Here is a 22215-nt window from a genome sequence, read left to right as displayed (position 1 = left end):
CCATCCCCCTGCCATATTAGTTTAAACCAATCCCAACAGCTCTATATAACCTGCCTACAAGAATATTGGTCCCGCTTGGATTCATGTGCAACTTGTCCCTTCTGTACAGGTCACACCTGCCCCAGAAGAGGTCCCAATTATCCAGAAATCTTAATCCTTGCCTCCTGCTCCAATTCTTCAGCCACACATTAATCTAGGGTTTCTCCTTGATCTCCTCTTCCCTTTGCCTTCCCTTCTGAAATCCCTTCCAATTCACCAAGGTCTCTGTGCTCCAGATTTCCTCTTGTGAATTCTTCATTCCATTAGTCCCACCATTCCCTCACTAAGCCACTTTGTCTCCGTTCCTTAAACCCAGTTTTGATGGGGATTTTAATTGTAATCCTTTACTGCACGTCTTTAACCAAGGTTTTAGTCATAAGTCTCATCATTCTGTTTATGGCTAGTCAGTTTCTATCTTGTTGCTTTATTGTGAATTAATTCATGCTACACCCTCTTACGTTGTCTGTATTTGCACTCAACAGCAATAAAATCAGCCGAATTATAAAAAACAGCAACTAGAAATTACAGAACGTAGGTTAAAGATAAGGGAGAAGGGGTTTAGAAAGGATTTGAGGAAAAATTATTTCACTCAGAGGGTGGTTGGAATCAGGAACACACTGCCTGAGGGAATGGTACTTAGCAAGTATCAAGCACTTGAAGTGCCAAGGCATTAGAAAGCTATAAAATGTTGATCAAATGGAATTTGGGTACATGCGTATTCAATGGTGAACTTCAATTCTTCAATACTGCAAGACTCTTTGTGGTTGTTGATATTGCATTATCAAGGCAATTATTTTCTCTTGAGAAAGCTGTCAAACAGACTAACAGTCAGAGACAAGCCTGGTCATCAACAGCACACACTGACCCCCCCACCATCTGCTAGCTTATAACTGCCACACAAGTAAATTGATGAACCTGTTCTTACCTCGTCACCAATCAGAAACTCGTCATTGATTTTAAATGTATTTGGGTCATTTGGGCTGACCCACCAAAGCGGCCTAAACACAGGGTGCCCAAGGGATGCCCATTCTGCAGCATATTTCAACAGAAGTGGCACCACAAAAGCCTGATGTTTGTGTATATACGACCGGGTCACATTCACAACCTGAAACAGAGATTGCCATCAGCCACTGATCACTCTAATAAGGAATAACAGTCACTGTTAACTTGCTCAGGATGATTTATATATAGAAGCAAATTATAGAGCCAAACCTAATCAAGGACTTCAAATTCTTTATATATAGATTAGCAGATATCAGGCTGGAATGTGAACAAGGGTTTGTATCGTTTGAATATAAAATAACAGACATGTACAAGTAAGTTCAAATGTGGAATACACTAGGGAGCTAGAACATATATTTTAGAACAATTGATGTCCAGTTTGAATATGAAATCACAGAATTCCTGTTTTTATTAGTTTATGGGTTGCTGACATCACTTGTACTACTGACATCATGGACAGTGCTGCAAAATAAATGCAGTTTTAAAAAAGAGCTATGACCAGCTGCCAATCCAGACATCGGAAGCTTGCGAGGAGGGAACTTCAATCAGGTCCACTACTGAAGGATAAAAAAGCAGCATTGGGTCGTGGCACCCCAAAAGAGCTTTGACCAGCTATCAATCAATGTTTGGGATTGATTAGTAAGAGCAAATTAAAGGAAGTCAGGGACAAGCACAGCAGCTGTCGGAGTGGACATAGTCAGAGTGGTGATTTTGAGGCTTTAGCTCTTCAAGACTCTCTTTCATCAAAGAGAGGCTTCACTCAGAGAAAGCAAAGAAAAGCTCAAGTTTTTTTTCCTTTTCTTCTTTATATCTGTTCAGTGGGGACAGTAGAGATGACAGACAGGGTAGTGCAATGCTCACCTTGTGGGATGTGGGAAGGCAGTGAGACCTCCAGTGTCCCTGATGACTACAAATTGTGAGAAGTGCATCCAGCTGCAGCTTCTAACAAACCACGTTAAGTTGGAGCTGGAACTGGATGAACTCCAGATCGTTTGGAAGGCTGAGTGGGTGATAGATAGGACACAGAGAAGTAGTTACACCCAAGGTGCAGGACACAGGAGACTGAGTGACAGTCAGGAAGGGGAAAGGGGTTAAGGAACCAGTTCAGAGTACCCCTGTGACCATCCCGCTCAACAACAGTATATCACTTTGGATACTGTTGGGGCCGGTGGGTGGTATAACATAACATAGGAACGTCATAATGGTCAGGTCTCTGGCACTGAGTCTGCCTCTGTGACTAAGAAAGGAAAGGGGTACAAGAGGCACATTGTGGTGGTAGGGGATTCATTAGTTAGGGTAACGGACAGGAAGTTCTGTGGGCGAGAATGAGATTCCCAGATGGTGTGGTGCCTCCCAGGTGCCAGGGTCCAGGATATCTTGGACCAAGTCCTCAGCATTTTTAAGTGGGAGGGTGAACAGCCAAAAGTCATAGTCCATGTAGTTACCTATGACATGGGTGGGACAACTGACAAGGTCTGCATAGGGAGCTTAGGGAGTTAGGTGCTAAGTTAAGGGCAGGACCTCCAGGGATATGATCTCAAGATTGCTACTCATGTCATGTGCTAGTGAGGCCAGAACTAGGAAGAGTATACAGTTTAATATGTGGCTAAAAAGTTGGTGTAGGAGGAAGGGCATAAGATTTTTGGATCATTGGGCTCTCTTCCAGGGGTCTGTAAAAGGATGGTTTGGACCTGTAAAGAAAGGACAGTTTGTACCTGAACACAAGGGAATATCCTTGTGGGAAGATTTGTTAATGCTACATGGTGGGGTTTAAATTAGAGTTGCAAGGGGATGGGAACCAGAATGCCAGAACAGTTAGTGGAGAGGTTGTGGAGGCAGATGTTGTAAGACTTCAAAGTTAGGAATCAAAAGGTTGAGCTTGGTGCAACCAGTATCCAGAGTTGCCTGTATTTCAATGCAAGTGATATGGTAGGAAAGGCAGAAAATAGCACTGAAGATAAGGTAGCTGGTTTACAAACAGAGGCAATGTGTAGTGAGGAGAGGCTGTTGATAGGGCAAAATTGCAGTGAACAGAATGAGTTGCAATGTAAAAGGCAGACAAAATTGAAAAGGGTGAATACAGGACTGGAGGGGCTGTATCTGAATGCATACAGTATACAGAATAAGGCAGATGCATTTGCAGCACAATTGCAGATTGCCAGGTATGATGTTGTAAGCTGCACTGAATCGTGGCTGAAAGATTATAGCTGGGAGATTAATGTTCAAGGATATACATCGTATTGAAAGGATAGGGAGGAAGGCAGAGGTTGCTCTGTTGGTAAAAAATGAACTCAAATCATGAGTAAGAGGTGACATAGGGTCAAAAGGTGCTGAATCTTTGTGAATAAAGCTCAGGAATGGCATGGGTAAAAAGACCCTGATGGAAGTTGAACACAGTAGTAAGTATGTGGTCTACAGATTACAATGAGAGACAGAAAATGCATCCCAAAAGAGCAATATTACAATATGCAAGTAGATTGGGAAAGCAGGTTGGTGCTGGATTACAGGAGGGGGAATTTCTAGAGTGCCTACAAGATGGCCTTTTAGAGCAGCTCATGGTTCAGCCAACTAGAGGATCAGCTATTCTGGATTGGGTGCTGTGCAATGAACCAGAATTAATGAGAAAATATAAAGTAAAGGCACCCTGAGGGGCAAGTGATAATTATATGGTCTGATTCACCCTGAAATTTGAGAAGAAGCTAAAGTCAGATGTATCTGTATTATAGTGGAGTAAAGGAAATGACAGAGGCATGAGACAGGAGTTGGCCAGAACCGATTGGAAATGAAGACTGACAGGGATGACGGCACATCAGTAATGGCTGGAACTTCTGGAAGCAATTTGGAAGGCATTAAGGCATGGGATATATTCCAAAGAGAAGAGGTATCCTAAAGGAAAGATAACCATGGCTAACAAGAGAAGACAAAGCCAATATAAGCCAAAGAGAGGGCATATAATAGAGCAAAAATTAGTGGGAAATTAGAGGACTGGGTTTTAAAAACCAACAGAAGGCAACTAAAAAAGTCATCAAGTTGGTAAAGATGGAATATTAAAGTAAGCTAGCCAATAATATTAAAGAAGATACCAAAAGTTTCTTCAGATACATAAAGTGTGAAAAAGAGGTGTGTGGATATCAGACCGCTAGAAAACGATGCTGGAGAGGTAGTAATGGAGGATAAGGAGATGGTGGACAAACTGATTAAGTATTATGCATCAGTGTTCACTGTGGAAGAAACTAGCACTATGGTGAAAGTTCCAGGTGTCAGGGGTTATGAAATGTGTGAAGTTACCATAACTGAAGAGAAGGAGCTTGGGAAATTGAAAGGTCTTAAGGTAGGACCAAATGGTTTACACCCCAGAGTTCTGAAAGATCTGGCTGAAGAGATCATAGAAGCATTAGTAATGATCTTTCAAGAAACACTAAGTTCTGGAATGGTTCTGGAAGACTGGAAAATTGCAAACGTTACTCCACTCTTCATGAAGGGAGAGAGGTGGAAGAAAGGAGACCATAGGCCAGTTAGTCTGATCTCAGTGGTTGGGAAATGTTGGAGACGATTATTAAGGATGAGGTCTCAGGGTACTTGGAAGCACATGATAAAATAGACCACAGACAGCATGGTTCACTCAAGTGAAAATCTTGTCTGGCAACTCTGTTGGAATTCTTTGAAGAAAGGAGTATTATGAACAAAGAGGATGAGCTTAGACTGTGGATCAGTACCTGGAGCTGTGATGTTGGGGCCATTACAGAGACTTGGATGGCTCAGGGGAAGGAATGGTTACTTCGAGTGCCAAGCTTTAGATGTTTCAGAAAGGATAGGGAAGGAGGCAAAAGGGGTGGGGGTGTGGCACTGTTGATCATAGATAGTGTCACAGCTGCAGAAAAGGAGGAAGACATGGAGGGATTGCTGTCTATGGAGTTTCTGTGGGTGGAAGTTAGGAACAGGAAGGGGGCAATAACTCTACTGGGTGTTTTTATAGACCACCCAGGGACATAGAGGAACAGATAGGGAGACAGATTCTGAAAAGGTGTAATAATAACAGAGTTGTCATGGTAGGAGATTTTAATTTCCCAAATATCGACTGGCATGTCCCTAGAGTGAGGGGTTTAGATGGAGTGGAGTTTGTTAGGTATGTTCAGGAAGGTTTACTGACACAATACGTCGATAAGCCTACAAGAGGAGAGGCTGTACTTGATCTGGTATTGGGAAATGAACCTGGTCAGATGTCAGATCTGTCAGTGGGAGAGCATTTTGGAGATAGTGATCACAATGCTATCTCCTTTACCATAGCGTTGGAGAGGGATAGGAACAGACAAGTTAGAAAAGTGTTTAATTGGAGTAAGGGGAAATATGAGGCTATCAGGAAGGAACTTGGAAATGTAAATTGGGAACAGATGTTCTCAGGGAAATGCACGGAAGAAATGTGTCAAATATTCAGGGGATAGTTACGTAGAGTTCTGCATAGGTATGTTCCAGTGAGACAAGGAAAGGATGGTAGGGCACAGGAACCGTGGTGTACAAAGGCTGTTTTAAATCTAGTCAAGAAGAAGAGCTTATGAAAGGTTCAAAAAACTAGGTAATGATAGAGATCTAGAAAATTATAAGGCTAGCGAGTAGGAGCCTAAGAGTGAAATTAGGAGAGCCAGAAGGGGCCACGAGAAGGCCTTGGCAGACAGGATTAAGCAAAACCCCAAGGCATTCTACAAATCTGTGAAGAGCAAGAGGATAAGACATGAGAGAATAGGACCAATCAAGTGTGACAGTGGAAAAGTGTGAATGGAACTGGAGGAGATAGCAGAGGTATTCACCATGGAAAAGGATCTTTGCAATTGTAGGGATGACTTTGAGGTAGACAGAAAAGCTTGAGCATTTAGATATTAAGGAAGAGGATGTGCTGGAGATTTTGGAAAGCATCAAGTTGGGTAAGTCACTGGGACCAGATGAGATGTACCCCAGGCTACTGTGGGAGGTGAAGGAGGAGATTGCTGAGCTTCTGGCGATGATCTTTGCATCATCAATGGGGACGGGAGAGGTTCCAGAAGATTGGAGAGTTGCAGATGTTGTTCCATTATTCAAGAATGGGAGTAGAGATAGCCCAGGAAATTATAAACTAGTGAGTCTTACTTCAGTGGTTGATAAGTTGATGAAGAAGATCCTGAGAGGCAGGATTTGTGAACATTTGGAGAGGCATAAAATGATTAGGAATAGTCAGCATGCCTTTGTGAAAGGCAGGTCGTGCCTTACAAGCCTGATTGAATTTTTGAGGATGTGACTAAACACATTGATGAAGGCAGAGCAGTAGATGTAGTGTATATGGATTTCAGCAAGGCATTTGACAAGGTACCCCATGCAAGGCTTATTGAGAAAGCAAGGAGGCATGGGATCCAAGGGGACATTGCTTTATGGATCCAGAACTGGCTTGCCCACAGAAGGCAAAGAGTGGTTGTAGAAGGGTCATATTCTGCATAGAGGTCAGTGACCAGTGGTGTGCCTCAGGGATCTGTTCTGGGACCCCTTCTCTTTGTGATTTTTATGAATAATCTGGATAAGGAATTGGAGGGATGCGTTAGTAAATTTGACACCAAGATTGGGGTGTTGTGGATAGTGTGGAGGGCTGTCAGAGGTTACAGTGGAACATTGATAGGATGCAAAACTGGGCTGAGAAGTGGCAGATGGAATTCAACCCAGATAAGTGTGTGGTGGTTCACTTTGGTAGGTCAAATATGATGGCAGAATATAGTATTAATGGTAAGACTCTTGACAGTGTGGAGGATCAGAGGGATCTTGGGTCCGAGTCCATAGGACACTCAAAGCTGCTGTGCAGGTTGACTCTGGGGGTTAAGAAAGCATACGGTGCATTGGCCTTCATCAGTCCTGAGATTGAGTTTAGGAACGGAGAGGTAATGTTACAGCTATATAGGACCCTGGTCAGACCCCACTTGGAGTACTGTGCTCAGTTCTGGTTGCCTCACTACGGGAAGGATGTGGAAACTATAGAAAGGGTGCAGAGGAGATTTACAAGGATGTTGTCTGGATTGGGGAGCATGCCTTATGAAAATAGGTTGACTGAACTCGGCCTTGTTTCCTTGGAACAATGGAGGTTGAGGGGTGACCTGATAGAGGTGTATAAGATGATGAGAGACATTGATCTGGATAGTCAGAGGCTTTTCCCGGGGCTGAAATGGTTAGCACGAGAGGGCACAGTTTTAAGGTGCTTGGAAGTAGGTAAAGAGGAGACGTCAGGGATAAGTTTTTTTTAACGTAGAGAGCGGTGAGTGCGTGGAATGGGCTGCCAGTGATGGTGGTGAAGGCAGATACGATAGGGTCTTTTAAGAGACTCCTGGACATGTACATGGAGCGCAGAAGAATAGACTGCTATGGGTAACCTCAGGTAATTTCTAAGGTATGGACATGTTCGGCACAGCTTTGTGTCCAAAGGGCCTGTATTGTGCTGTAGGTTTTCTTTGTTTCTATGTTTCTAAATAACAAGCAGGATAGACAAAGGAGAATCAGTTGATGTTGTGTACTTGGATTTTCAGAAAGCCTTTGACACACATTAAGCTGCTTAACAAGCTACAAGCCCATGGTATTACAGGGAAGATTCTAGCATGGATAAAGCAGTGGCTGATTGGCAGGAGGCAGAGAATGGGAATAAAGGGAGCCTTTTCTGGCTGGCTGCTGGTGGCTAGTGGTGTTCCACAGAGGTCTATGGTGGGACTGATTCTTATTACATTATATGTCAATGACTTGAATGATGGAATTGATGGCTTTGTTGCAAATTTTGCAGACTATATGAAGGTAGGTGGAGCAGCAGGTAGTTTTGAGGAAGTAGAGAGGCTACAGAAGGACTTGGATTGGAAGAATGGGAAAAGAGATGGCAGATAGAATAGTGTCAGGAAGTGTATGGTCATGCATTCTGGTAGAAGACTTGTGAGCCCTTGTGCAGGATTCCTTAAAGGTTAATTTGCAGCTTGAGCCTGGTGAGGAAGGTAAATGCGATGTTAGCTTTCATTTCAAGAGGATTAGAATATAAAAGGGTGTAATGTTGAAATTTTATAAAGCACTAGTGAATTCTTACATCCTTCACATACATGAGTAGTGAAAATTTTTACATTACATCTGTCTAAATGTGCATTTTATAGTAATTTGTAATAAATTGTATGTACTACAGGACAATCAATATAACATAGAAATACAATTGTATCAGCCTGAATTAATCAGTCTGATGGCCTGGTGGAAGAAGCTGTCCCGGATCCTGTTGGTCCTGGCTTTTATGCTGCGGTACTATTTCCCGGATGGTAGCAGCTGGAACAGTTTGTGGTTGGGGTGATTTGGGTCCCCAATGATCCTCTGGGCCCTTTTTACGCACCTGTCTCTGTAAATGCCCTGAATCGTGGGAAGTTCACATCTACAGATGCGCTGGGCTATCTGCACCACTCTTTGCAAAGTCCTGCCATTGAGGGAAGTACAGTTCCCATACTAAGTAGTGATGCAGCCAGTCAGGATGCTCTCAATTGTGCCCCTGTAGAAAGTTCTTAGGATTTGGGGACTCATGCCAAACTTCTTCAACGTCTGAGGTGAAAGAGGCGCTTTACTCACCACACAGCCGGTATGTACAGACTACATGAGATCCTCAGTGATGTGTGTGCTGAGGAATTTAAAGCTGTTCACCCTCTCAACTCCAGATCCATTTATGTCAATAAGGATTAGCCTGTCTCCCTTCCTCCTGTAATCCACAACCAGCTCCTTTGTTTTTGCAAGATTGAGGGAGAAGTTGTTTTCTTTACACCACTGTGTCAGGGTAACGACTTCGCTATTATTTGAGATAAGGCCAATCAATGTAGTATTGTCAGCAAATTTAATTAGCAGATGGGAGCTGTGGGTGGTGACACAGTCATGGGTATGCAGAGAGTAAAGGAAGGGAAGATAGGGAAAGAAAGAAAGGAGGGGTGGCTGTGTTGATTAAAGAAAGTATGCCATAGAGAGCAAAATGTGTAGAGGGGTCAGAGACAGAAGAAACAGCTGAAGGAATTTTCTATAGGTTACCAAATAGGAGAGACATTTTGGAACAATTATGCAGGAAAAGTAGAGAAGTGCAAAAATGAGCTATAATTGGAGTCTTAAATCATCCCAGCATAAACTACATAAACTAAGATACTACATATGCATCAGCAAAGTTGAAGTGCATGGTATAAAAGGGACTGATAGCATGGATATGAAGCTAGAGGAAAGTAAAGATATTCTACAGAGATGAGTGTTCGAGCTACTGATTTTTTTGTTCTAAATTAATAAGCTAGACTTAGGGATACAAATCACAATTTCTAAATTTGTAGATGGAATGTAACTCAGCAGTATTATGAATTGTAACAAAGATCACAATCAATTGCAGCTGGATACAAAGGCTAGTGGAATGTGCAGACGTGTGGCAGACAAAGTTTAATATCAAGAAATAAGTGATACTTTTCAGTTGGAGAATGAGACTACGTTTGAACGTACACGTGATAAATGAAGTTAATCTGAGGAGACAATATGGAACAAATGATGCTATTCTAAAAGCGGAGCAGAAGCAGAAGGCACTGGGAGGATGTTGGCAAGTTATTGAAAATGGCAGGTCAGGTTCAGAAATTAGTTATTAAGGCATACACAGTTCTGGGTTTTATCAATGGAAGTTTAAAAACCGGGAAGCCACACCAGAGCTTAGTAAAATATCAATCCAGCCTCAATTATGGTTATTTCGTTATAAGAAGGATGTGAAGTCATTAGAAAGGGAGCAGCAAAAATACCACAAGAATAGTTTTGAGGATGAGGGATTAAAAATAAGGGTAGGAGAGGCTGGGACTTTTTTTATAATTGATAAAAGCTGAGGGAAATCTGATAAACCTGTATAAAATGATGTTGAGTGCATACAGGATGTATTATGGGAAGATACCTCCAGCAGTGGAGGAGTTGAGGATTAGAGGTCACCTTCCCACATTATAACCTCTTTCCATCACTCTCCCAACCTCTCTCATACATTCCCACCTTCCCCCACCTCTCTCATACATTCCCACCCTCCCCCACCATTTTCAACTCTCTCCGACACATACCCAGGTCTCCCCAAATGCCCATGGCGGCATGCTGAAAGACATCACAGGTAGATAAGTTACAACCTGCAGCCACCGGATAAACAGCTCCTCGTCTGCAAGAAAGCCATTTGTCAGAGAACCTCCTGAAAGAACAAGTGCATAAAGCAGAGGTCAGCCAATGGATTGACCTGGAAACACAAGTATTTATGTACAAGTTTGTGTTATACAGAAGTACAGCACAGAAACAGGCCTTTCAGTCTATTTAGTTCATGCCAAACCATTAACACTGCCTACTCCCATCAGTCTCACCAGCACCATAGCTCTCCCCTACCAACCATGTACCTATCCAAACTTACCTTAAATATTGAAATCAGGCTTGCATGCACCACTTGTGCTGGCAGCTCATTCCATATTCTCATGACCTTCTGAGTGAAGAAGTTTCCCCTCATGATCCCTTATTTTTTTCATCTTTCAGCCTTAACCCATGACGTCTGGTTGTAGTCCCACCCAACCTTAGTGGAAAAAGCCTGCTTGCATTTACCCTATCTGAACCCCTCATAATTTTGTATACCTCTGTCAAATCTCCTCTCAATCTTCTACATCCTAAAGAATATTTATGGAGAAGGATAGGACTGGACCGAGGATTGAGATTTTTGATTGGAGAAAGGCTAACTTTGAGGAGATAGATGAGAAAGGATTTAGAAGGAGTGGATTGGGACAATTTGTTTTAAGGGAAGGATGTAATAGAGAAATGGAGGTCATTTAAAAGTGAAATTTTGAGGGTACAGAATCTTTATGCTCCTGTTAGGTTGAAAGGAAAGATTAAAAGTTTGAGAGAGCCATGGTTTTCAAGGGATATTGGAAACTTGGTTTGGAAAAAGAGAGAGATTTACAATAAATATAGGCAGCATGGAGTAAGTGAGGTGCTCGAGGACTATAAAGAATGTAAAAAAAAATCTTAAGAAAGAAATTAGAAAAGCTAAAAGAAAATGCGAGGTTGCTTTGGCAAGTAAGGTGAAAATAAATCCAAAGGGTTTCTACAGTTATTATTAATAGCAAAAGGATAGTGAGGGATAAAATTGGTACCTTAGAGAATCAGAGTAGACAGCTATGTGTAGAGCCAAAAGAGATGGGGGAGATTTTGAACAATTTCTTTTCTTCACTAAGGAGAAGGATATTGAATTGTATAAGGTAAGGGAAACAAGTAGGGAAGTTATGGAAACTATGACGATTAAAGAGGAGGAAGTATTGGCACTATTAAGGAATATAAAAGTGGATAAATCTCCGGGTCCTGACAGGATATTCCCTAGGACCTTGAGGGAAGTTGGTGTAAAAATAGCAGGGGCTCTGACAGAAATATTTCAAATGTCATTAGAAACGGGGATGGTGCCGGAGGATTGGCGTATTGCTCATGTTGTTCCATTGTTTAAAAAGGGTTCTAAGAGTAAACCTAGCAATTATTGGTAAGTTTGAGGTCAGTGGTGGGTAAATTAATGGAAAGTATTCTTAGAGATGGTATATATAATTATCTGGATAGACAGGGTCTGATTAGGAACAGTCAACATGGATTTGTGTGTGGAAGGTCATGTTTGACAAATCTTATTGAATTTTTTGAAGAGGTTACTAGGAAAGTTGACGAGGGTAAAGCAGTGGATGTTGTCTATATGGACTACAGTAAGGCCTTTAACAAGGTTCCGCACGAAAGGTTAGTTAGGAAGGTTCAATCGTTAGGTATTAATATTGAAGTAGTAAAATGGATTCAACAGTGGTTGGACAGTGGGAGATGCCAGAGAGTAGTGGTGGCTAACTGTTTGTCAGGTTGGAGGCTGGTGACTAGTGGTGTGCTTCAGGGATCTGTATTGGGTCCAATGTTGTTTGTCATATACATTAATGATCTGGATGATGGGGTGGTAAATTGGATTAGTAAGTATGCAGATGATATTAAGATAGGTGGCGTTGTAGATGATGAAGTAGGTTTTCAAAGCTTGCAGAGAGATTTAGGCCAGTTAGAAGAGTGGGTTGAACGATGGCAGATGGAGTTTAATGCTGATAAGTGTGAGGTGCTACATTTTGGTAGGAATAATCAAAATAGGACATACATGGTAAATGGTAGGGCATTGAAGAATGCAGTAGAACAGAGTGATCTAGGAATAATGGTGCATAGTTCCCTGAAGGTGGAAGCTCATGTGGATAGGGTGGTGAAGAAAGCTTTTGGTATGCTGGTCTTTATAACTCAGAGCATTGAGTATAGGAGTTGGGGATGTAATGTTAAAACTGTATAAGGCATTGGTGAGGCCAAATTTGGAGTATTGGGTACAGTTCTGGTCACCAAATTATAGGAAAGATGTCAACAAAATAGGGAGAGTACAGAGGAGATTTACTAGAATGTTACCTGGGTTTCAGCACCTAAGTTACATAGAAAGGTTGAACAAGTTAGGTCTTTATTCTTTGGAGCATAGAAGGTTGAGGGGGAACTTGATAGAGGTATTTAAAATTATGAGGGGGATAGATAGAGTTGACGTGGATAGGCTTTTTCAATTGAGAGTAGGGGAGATTCAAACAAGAGGACATGTGTTGAGAGTTAGGGGGCAAAAGTTTAAGGGTAACACGAGGGGGAATTTCTTTACTCAGAGAGTGGCAGCTGTGTGGAATGAGCTTCCAGTAGAAGTGGTAGAGGCAGGTTCGATATTGTCATTTAAAGTAAAATTGGATAGGTATATGGACAGGAAAGGAATGGAGGGTTATGGGCTGAGTGCAGGTCGGTGGGACTAGGTGAGAGTAAGTGTTCGGCTCGGACTAGAAGGACCAAGATGGCCTATTTCCATGCTGTAATTGTTATATGGTTTATATATGGTTTAATACAGTCTTAACCTATTCAATCTTTTCTTATAACTCAGATCCTCCAGACCCGGCAATATCCTTGTAAATTTTCTCTGTACTCTTTCAACCTCATTTTATTTCTTTCCTGCAGGTAAGTGACCAAAACGGCACACAATCCTCCAAATTAGGCCTCACCGACCTCTTAAACAACTTCAACATAACATCCCATCGCCTGAACTTAATACATTGATTTGTGAAGGCCAATGTGCCCAAAGCTTTCTTTATGACCCAATCTACCTGTGACATCACTTTCAAAGAATTATGTACTGGTATACCCAGATACCTTTTTTCTACGACATTCCTCGGTGCCCTACTGGTCACTTTGTAAGACCTACCCGAGTTGGTCCTACCAAAGTGCAAAACCTCAAACTTGTCTGCATTAAATTCCATCTGCCATTTTTCAGCCTATTTTTTCAGCAGGTGCAGATCCCTCTACAAGCCATGATAGCCTTCCTGGCTGTCCACTACACCTCCAATCTTCGCGTCATCCACAAACTTGCTGATTCAGTTGAACACATTGTCATCTATATCAATGACCTAGATGATAAATGGCCCAGCATTGATCCTTGCAGCACATCACTAATCACAGGCCTCCAGTCAGAGAGGCAGCCATTTACTACCACTCTTTGGCTTCTCCCACAAAGCCAATTCTCTGGTTTCTTTCCTGTTGCTAAGGATGATTTAAATATCTCTGATAGAGCTTCAGCGGTTTCTGCACTTGCCTCCTGCAGGATCCAAAGGAACACCTTGTCTGGGAGTAGTGCACCCTAATTTGCCTCAATATAGTAAACATCTCCTCCCCTGTAATTTCTACAGGGTCCATGAAGTTGATGCCACTTTGCCTCACTTCTATAGACTCAGTGTCCATTTCTTGAATAAATACAGACGCAAATAAATTATTTAAGATCTCCCCCATTTGTTTTAACTCCACACATAGATTTCTATTCTGGTCTTCCAGAAGACCAATTTTATCCCTTGCAAACCTTTTGCTCTTAACATATCTTTAGAATCCTTAAGACCATAAGACATAAGAGCAGAATTAGACCAATTGACTCATCGAGTCTGCTCCACCATTCGATCATGGTTGATCCTCTTTTTTCCCTCCACAGTCCCACTCCCTGGCCTTCTCCCCGTAACCTTTGATGCCATGTCCAATCAAGAACCTATCAAGCTCTGTCTTAAATACACCCAAAGACCTGGTCCCACAGCTGTCTGTGGTAATAACTTACACAAATTCACCATCCTCTGGCTGGAGAAATTTCTCCGCAGCTCTGTTTTAAATAACGCCTCTCTATTCTGAGGCTGTGTCTTCTTGCCCTAGACTCTCTGACCATTGGAAACATCCTTTCCACACTTACTCTGTCTAGACCTTTCAATATTCTCCTTCATGTTGTCTGCTAGAACAATTTCATACCTTCTTTTAGCCCTCCTAACTTCTTTCTTAAGTGTTCTCTTGCATTTCTTATACTTCATAAACACCTCCTTTGTTCCTACCTACCTATACCTGCAACGAACCCCCTTTTTCCTCTTAACCAAAGCTTCAATATCTCTTGAAAACCCAAGTTTCTCTACACTTGTTATCTTTATCTTTTATTCTGACAAGCACTTATAAGCTTTGTACTGTCAAAATTTCACTTTTGAAGGCCTCCACTTTCCAAGTACAACTTTGCCAGAAAACAGCCAGTCCCATTCCACCAATTTAGAATCAGACCTTATCTTTTTGCATATTTACTTTGAAACTAATGGTATTGTGCTCACTAGATGCAAAGTGTTCCCCTACACAACCTTTTGTCACCTGCCCTGCCTCATTCCCTAATAGCACATCCAGAATCGCACGCTCTCTTGTTAGGACTCCTACATACCGAAGAAGACTTTCATTAACACATTGGATAAACTGACTCATCTAGTACTTTTACAATATGGGATTCCCAGTTAATATGTGGAAAGTTGAAATCACCTACTATAACAACCTTATGTTTCTTGCAACAGTCTGTGAGCTCTTTACAAATTTGTTCCTCTAAATCCCTCCGACTGTTGTGTGGTCAGTAATAAAGCACCATTAACGTGGTCATACCTTTCTTATTTCTCATTTTCACCCATAACCCCTGACTGTCCTGACCGAACACTGCTGTGACATTTTTCCTGATTAATAATGCCACCCCTCCTCCTTTAATGCCTCCTGCCTCTGTCATGTCTAAACCAAAAGAACCCTGGAATATTGAGCTGCCAGTCTTGCCCCTCCTGCAACCAAGTCTTACTAATGGCTACCATGCTCAACCTTTTGATTCCAGACCTTGTCTGAGGTCTTACCAATATCTCTCTCCATAAATGCTCCACTAACTGTTCTGGCACTCTGGTTCCCAACCCCTATCAATTCTAGTTTAAACCCCACTGTGCAGTATTAACAAACCTTCCTGCTAGAATATTCTTCCCCTCCAGTTCAGGTGAAATACTCAGGTCTTTCTCTACAGGTCCCACCTTCCCCGGAAGAGGGCCCAATAATCTGCAAATTTTATGCCCTCCTTCTTACAGCAACTCCTCAGCCACATGTTAAACTGTATGATCTTCCTGTTCTGGCTTCACTAACATGACACAGACAGCAGTCCCAAGGTTACAACCCTGGAGGGCCTGCACTTTAACTTAGCACCTGACTCCTTGAACTCCCTATGCAGAACCTCGTCACTCATCCTATCCACGTCATTGGTACTGAGAGGGATCATGACCTCTGATTGTTACCCTCCCACTTGAGAATGCTGAGGACTCAATCTGAGATGTCCCAGACGTTGGCACTCTGGAGGCAACATACCATCCAGGAATCTTGTTCTCACCCACAGAACCACCCTTCTGTTCCCTTAACAACAAATCCCCAATCACCACAATGTGCCTCTTCTCCCCACCCACCTTTCTGTCTGAGTCACAGAGCCAAACTCAGTGCCAGAGACAGAGTTCAAGACCAAATATTAAGAAAATGTATGAACCCTGTTTGCCATGGCACATGCTTCCCTTGTGCATCTATCTATATTTCATCACGACGCCTTGGGTACCCAGATAGTTGCTGAGTCATAAGCCCCCAATGCCCATGGCATTTGTAGCAATTCAGCTTCACAGGCCACCAGCTGGGCTATCAGCTGTCTGGATCCTGCAATAATTGTGTCCAAAACCCGTCCAGGATATCTTTAACTTACAAAAGGCAAAAGTGTAGGGGTTACAAAACTGGCTACTGAAATAGAGAAAGAGAATTAGGGATGGCAGGCTGGTCACAGGGGTGGGGGGAGAGAGCTCAGGATAACACAAGAAGTAGGATCAGGAACAGGCCATTCTTTCCCCCAATCAAGATTATGTCTGATCTTCTACCTCAGCACTATTTACACTATACTATCACTATATCCTTTGATTGCCTTAATGTCCAGAAAATTATCGATCTCTGTATTGAATGAACCCCATGATTTAGTTTGCAGTGCAGAGAACACCAAAAAATCGCCACTGTAAATGAAAGACATGTTCCTCACATCTGTCTTAATTCTTCTTATAAGACCATAAGATATAGAAGCAAAATTAGGCCATTTGTCCATTGTAAATAATAGTGCCGCTCTACTCAATCTCTTCTCTTATTCCCAAATCTGCCATTCCCAGTAACAGGTACTGGTCATTTAGACAATAGACAATAGGTGCAGAAGTAGACCATTCAGCCCTTCGAGCCTGCACCACCATTTTGAGATCATGGCTGATCAATTACTATCAATACCCAGTTCCTGCCTTGTCCCCATATCCCTTGATTCCCCTATCCATAAGATACCTATCTAGCTCCTTCCTGAAAGCATCCAGAGAATTGGCCTCCACTACCTTCCGAGGCAGTGCATTCCAGCCCCCCACAACTCTCTGGGAGAAGAAGTTTTTCCTTAACTCTGTCCTAAATGACCTACCCCTTATTCTCAAACTATGCCCTCTGGTACTGGACTCTCCCAGCATCTGGAACATATTTCCTGCCTCTATCTTGTCCAATCCCTTAATAATCTTATATGTTTCAATCAGATCCCCTCTCAATCTCCTTAATTCTAGCGTGTACAAGCCCAGTCTCTCTAACCTCTCTGCGTAAGACAGTCCAGACATCCCAGGAATTAACCTCGTGAATCTACGCTGCACTTCCTCTACAGCCAGGATGTCCTTCCTTAACCCTGGAGACCAAAACTGTACACAATACTCCAGATGTGGTCTCACCAGGGCTCTGTACAAATGCAAGAGGATTTCCTTGCTCTTGTACTCAATTCCCTTTGTAATAAAGGCCAACATTCCATTAGCCTTCTTCACTGCCTGCTGCACTTGCTCATTCACCTTCAGTGACTGATGAACAAGGACTCCTAGATCTCTTTGTATTTCTCCCTTACCCAACTCTACACCGTTCAGATAATAATCTGCCTTCCTGTTCTTACTCCCAAAGTGGATAACCTCACACTTATTCACATTAAACGCCATCTGCCAAGTATCTGCCCACTCACCCAGCCTATCCAAGTCACCCTGAATTCTCCTAACATCCTCATCACATGCCACACTGCCACCCAGCTTAGTATTATCAGCAAATTTGCTGATGTTATTTTCTATGCCTTCATCCAAATCGTTAACGTAAATGGTAAACAGCTGTGGTCCCAATACCGAGCCCTGTGGCACCCCACTAGTCACCACCTGCCATTCCGAGAAACACCCATTCACCGCTACCCTTTGCTTTCTATCTGCCAACCAGTTTTCTATCCATGTCAATGCCTTCCCCCCGATGCCCTGAGCTTTGATTTTACCCACCAATCTCCTATGTGGGACCTTATCAAATGCCTTCTGAAAATCGAGGTACACTACATCCACTGGATCTCCCCCGTCTAACTTCCTGGTTACATCCTCGAAAAACTCCAACAGATTAGTCAAGCATGATTTACCCTTGGTAAATCCATGCTGGCTTGGCCCAATCCTATCACTGCTATCTTGATATGCCACTATTTCATCCTTAATAATGGACTCTAGCATCTTTCCCACCACCGATGTCAGGCTGACAGGTCGATAGTTCTCTGTTTTCTCCCTCCCTCCTTTCTTAAAAAGTGGGATAACATTAGCCATTCTCCAATCCTCAGGGACTGATCCTGAATCTAAGGAACATTGGAAAATGATTACCAATGCATCCGCAATTTCCAGGGCCACCTCCTTTAGTACCCTAGGGTGCAGACCATCTGGACCTGATTAGGTAGAATTAATCCAGCTTAAAATTGCAGGATTGGTCTCAGAGGAGGCTTATTATTACAGGACTTGCCACTTGAGACTTAGTATTAAGATACTTGATACTGGAAAAGACTCAGTACTACAAGACTGGGAATGACTCAGAGTTACAATACTGGTCACGGAGGGGTCAGTATTATAGGATTTGGCATGGAGGGTGCTCAGTATTTCAGGACAGTTTGCTGGGTGAGGCTCAGGATTACAGAACTGATTGCTGGAAAAGGCTCATAGAGAATATATCAAGAGCAGTGACTAAAATGGAGAATGACTTCAAGGAATGATCAGGAACTGAGTCAAAAAGATAATCATGTATAAAGGGGCCTTTAGAGTGATCAGCCCAGCAGACATGGAGGAAGTCTGGATTGGAGTAAGTAGGAAAGTGAGAAACAGTGATTATTAACCTGTCAAAATAGGGAGCGCTTCCTCCACCTCCCAGCAGCTTCAGGCATTCACTGAGATGATGGGCATCTTTCAGAATGACCCAGGATGGCTCCACAGCTTCTCAGCATGGCCAGCAGTTCTCACAGGTGTCTGTTTCAACTAAATGTTTTAACATAAGTGTCTCAGCCCGAAACGTTGACAGCGCTTCTCCCTATAGATGCTGCCTGACCTGCTGTGTTCCACCAGCATTTTGTGGGAGTTGCTTGAATTTCCAGCACCTGCAGATTTCCTCGTGTTTGCACTTTAACATTCTCATATTTCCATACAACACAGAAAGAGGCTATTCAGCCCATCAATTTTATGTCAGCTCTCAGACCAACCAGCATGAATTTATTATATGGGGGGGAACCCAAGTAGCCACAGGGAGAATATGCAAACTTCACACGAACCGCTCTAGCGGTCAGGAATGAACCCAGGTCTCTGGCACAAAGAAGCAGCAACAGTATCTGCTGCACTTGCATTCAAACACATTCAAATATTTGCAATTTGTCAAAAAATAAAACTCCTAATTATTGAATCTATGAACTTTTTATAAAGACTAATACATACATATAACATGTGCATGTGTGTGTGTGTGTTTAAAGCATTTTGTTTGATTTAATTATTTTAGTTTATAACTTCTATGCTCATTTTTCCATGCTTCTTCAAGCAGGAGGCTTGGCAACAGCTGCTGCTAAGGAATTGCCTGGTTACAGATACACTTCTCAGAAGCAGGCAGACCTTGATGGATTATCCCATTACTGCTGCGAGTTTATTTACTTCAGATAAAGATTTTAGTAATACAGTTAGAATGAGCAACAAATAGATATCAAATAGAATAGTTTAAAGATTAGAGGATGAACTTCAAATGCATGCGTATATACTAAAAGGATGGACCTCTGTTCTTGTATATTAGGGGTAAATTGCCATTTGAATATTCGGGCCAAATGAGAGAGCACATTCTGAAAGGAAGGCCCTTCATGAGTGCATGGAGACACATGTCAGGTGGGGTTAAATGAAAGTGTATAAGTACAAAAGGGATGGGCTTGCATTAGAAGATATACAAAGATAGACTTCAATAGGAGAATTTACAAATCAGCGAACAGCTTGAATGACAGATTATATTTAGGTGGATGATCATCTGGCATAGTTAGAAGAGCTGCTATCTCACACTCCAATGACCTGCGTTCAGTTGCTGTTGGGATTTTGCACATTTTCTCCACGACCTCGTGGGTTTCCTCTGGGTGCTTCTGTTTCCTCCCACATTCCAAAGACGTGCAGATTGATAGATAAAGTGTAAACTGTAAGTAGTGTGTAGGTAAGTGGTAGAATCTGGGGGAGCTGGTATCCAGGTGAATAAAATGGAATTAGTGTAGACTTAGCATTAATGGGTGTTAGGTGTCTATCATAGATTCAAGTGGATTGAAGGACCTCTTTCCACGTATGTTAAAAAAAAAGAGCTTATATCTAGAGAAATAAGTTTCAGTACATCAGTTACCATTCTAAAGGAATGAGCTTCAGTAGCAGAGTTTATAACCTTGAGGATGGGTGGTGGGAGACTATGTACTGGTGGGGATGGGTCTCTGGGAGACTTTATTGAAATTGGAGGGATGGACTTCATTGGAAGAGTTTGTACAGTATACAAAGGACCACTGGAAAAGCTTACACATAGGAAGAATGCTTTTTTATTTGTAACTTAATACATTAATGGGCTTCAGATGGAGGAAATCTACTAAGACTGGTTTCAAAAAAGAGTTTATAAATAGAGGAATGGACCCCAGTGCCAGAGTTTATTTTCTAGACTGTTGGTCTTCAGTGAGGGACTTATATAATGGAACACTTACCTTCAAAGGGACCATTTATATACTTAAAAGAGAAGGGCTTCTGGGCAATTTAGTGCACAAGAAAGATGAACTTTAATTAGAGTTTATAAACTAGAGGAATGACCTTCACTGAGGAAGATTTTACACAAGAGGGACCTTGGAATGTATGCTCTGCCTTTTTCTGGCATGTTCTGATTATTAGCTATTTTGCTACCCTACTATAGTGACTTAAATGTTCCCTAATCAGAACTCTCTTCCCTAAATGGAGGGATAATTTAAATAAGGAGGAACATTGGAGTGTTACACATACAAAATGCACACACATCCTTAAGGGTGTTAAGATAGGTGGATAAAATATTTAAAAAAGCCACAAGGTATTCTTCACCTTATTAATTAGCAGCGAGGTTATACTAGAACCACAGAGAACACTTGTTGGTCCACAGTCTGGAACACATTGTTTGACAGGTTGGGAGAGGTAGAAATCATCATCTTAATTACTGGGATGTGTACTTGAACAGTTTGCAGGACTTCAGCGCCATTTTTTGAGGGTAAGATTTGACTGGGAAAGCTCTTTTTAAGAGCTTTTTAGAGAAAGCTCTCTATGCCAAACTATGTCAGTTTGATATAGATAGGATGATGGATAGTCAGTCAGTCTTTTTCCTGAGGGATGAAGTGCCTAGACATAGAGGGACGTAGAATCAAGGGTCGGTGTCACAGCAGGAGACTCGGTGTCGTCAGGGAGGCCAGAAAATCTTTTGTTGCAGGCCCAATGACCCGAGGGCTTTGTGATCTTCAGGCACAGAGCTCATAAAAAGCAAAGAAATAGACTTCTTAACATTGTAAACCAGTGGGTTGTTGTTATGTCTCCGGCTCGCTGTGAAAATGGGGCACACCTCCCTCTCCCTTATTAGGGAGAGAGGGAACCTATGTGTTGCCGAATGCCGGATGAAATGCGATAGTCTTTGGGGTAACTGCAAGGTCTGTGTCTTTGCTATCGCTTAGCTCACGCTTGTGCTCATTAGCAGGTGCGCTTTTTTTGCTGAAGGGAGTGGGAGGGGGGAGGTGGGATCATTGCTCACTGCCGCTTATGTGCGGGGGGGAGCTGGGTGGAGGACTTTGGGGTTCTCTCGTTTAACTGTTGTTTATTCTTTGGGGCACTTCTCTGTTTTTGTGGATGTTTGCAAAGAAAAAGCATCTCAGGATGTATATTGTATACATTTCTCTGACATTAAATTGGACCTTTGAACCTTTGAAAGTTTAAGATGAGAGGGATGGTATTCAATGGGGATCTGAATGGTGATTATCTGGAATAGCTGCCAGAGCAGGTAGTGGAAGCAGATAAAAATCACATCATGTGAAAAGTATTTGGAAAGGCACTTGTAAAGGGAAGCAAGCGGACGTGTTTAGCATAGATAGGCACTACGATTAGTATTGAGGTGGGCTGAGAAGGCCAATTTCTCTGTTATCCATTTTTCTGATGATCTGAATGGCCTCTTTCTGTGTTGTAAATTTTCTGTGAGAGCCCTCATATATTTGAGCTTAACTTATATATAGCCTCTCATTTGGAACAGTTTGGTCAATATCCATTGCACACATTCTATAGTTAACTAGGAACACAACTGCCTTCATGGAGTTCAGAAGTACAAAAGCAAGAAACCCTTTTCTCAAATTATATTTGTTTGTCACATGTCATAAACACATAAGATTCTGCTGGAAATCTTGAGCAACAC

General features: G+C 42.2%; 1 protein-coding gene across 8 annotated transcripts in view; it reads right to left on the bottom strand.

Moving 5' to 3' along the window:
• LOC140729395 (SITS-binding protein) overlaps positions 1-22215 on the bottom strand; it is a 181461-nt gene that overhangs the window by 22267 nt on the left and 136979 nt on the right. For 7 of the 8 annotated variants that reach the window (XR_012099318.1, XR_012099319.1, XR_012099320.1 and 4 more), the window contains 2 exons: positions 10125-10246; positions 965-1144 (listed from right to left, as the gene is read on the bottom strand). Coding sequence is in view for 5 of the 8 variants with exons in the window: in XM_073049081.1 (XP_072905182.1) it covers positions 965-1144; positions 10125-10246 (302 nt within the window). In the remaining 3 variants the exon portion in view is untranslated. The remainder of the gene's footprint in view (positions 1-964; positions 1145-10124; positions 10247-22215) is intronic. The other variant, XM_073049084.1, reaches the window with a different exon arrangement.

This window comes from Hemitrygon akajei, chromosome 6 (assembly GCF_048418815.1).
Source record: "Hemitrygon akajei chromosome 6, sHemAka1.3, whole genome shotgun sequence".
NCBI lineage: Eukaryota > Metazoa > Chordata > Chondrichthyes > Myliobatiformes > Dasyatidae > Hemitrygon > Hemitrygon akajei.
The sequence above is the reverse complement of the archived record's forward strand: the minus strand, read 5'-3'. Positions and strand labels throughout refer to the sequence as shown.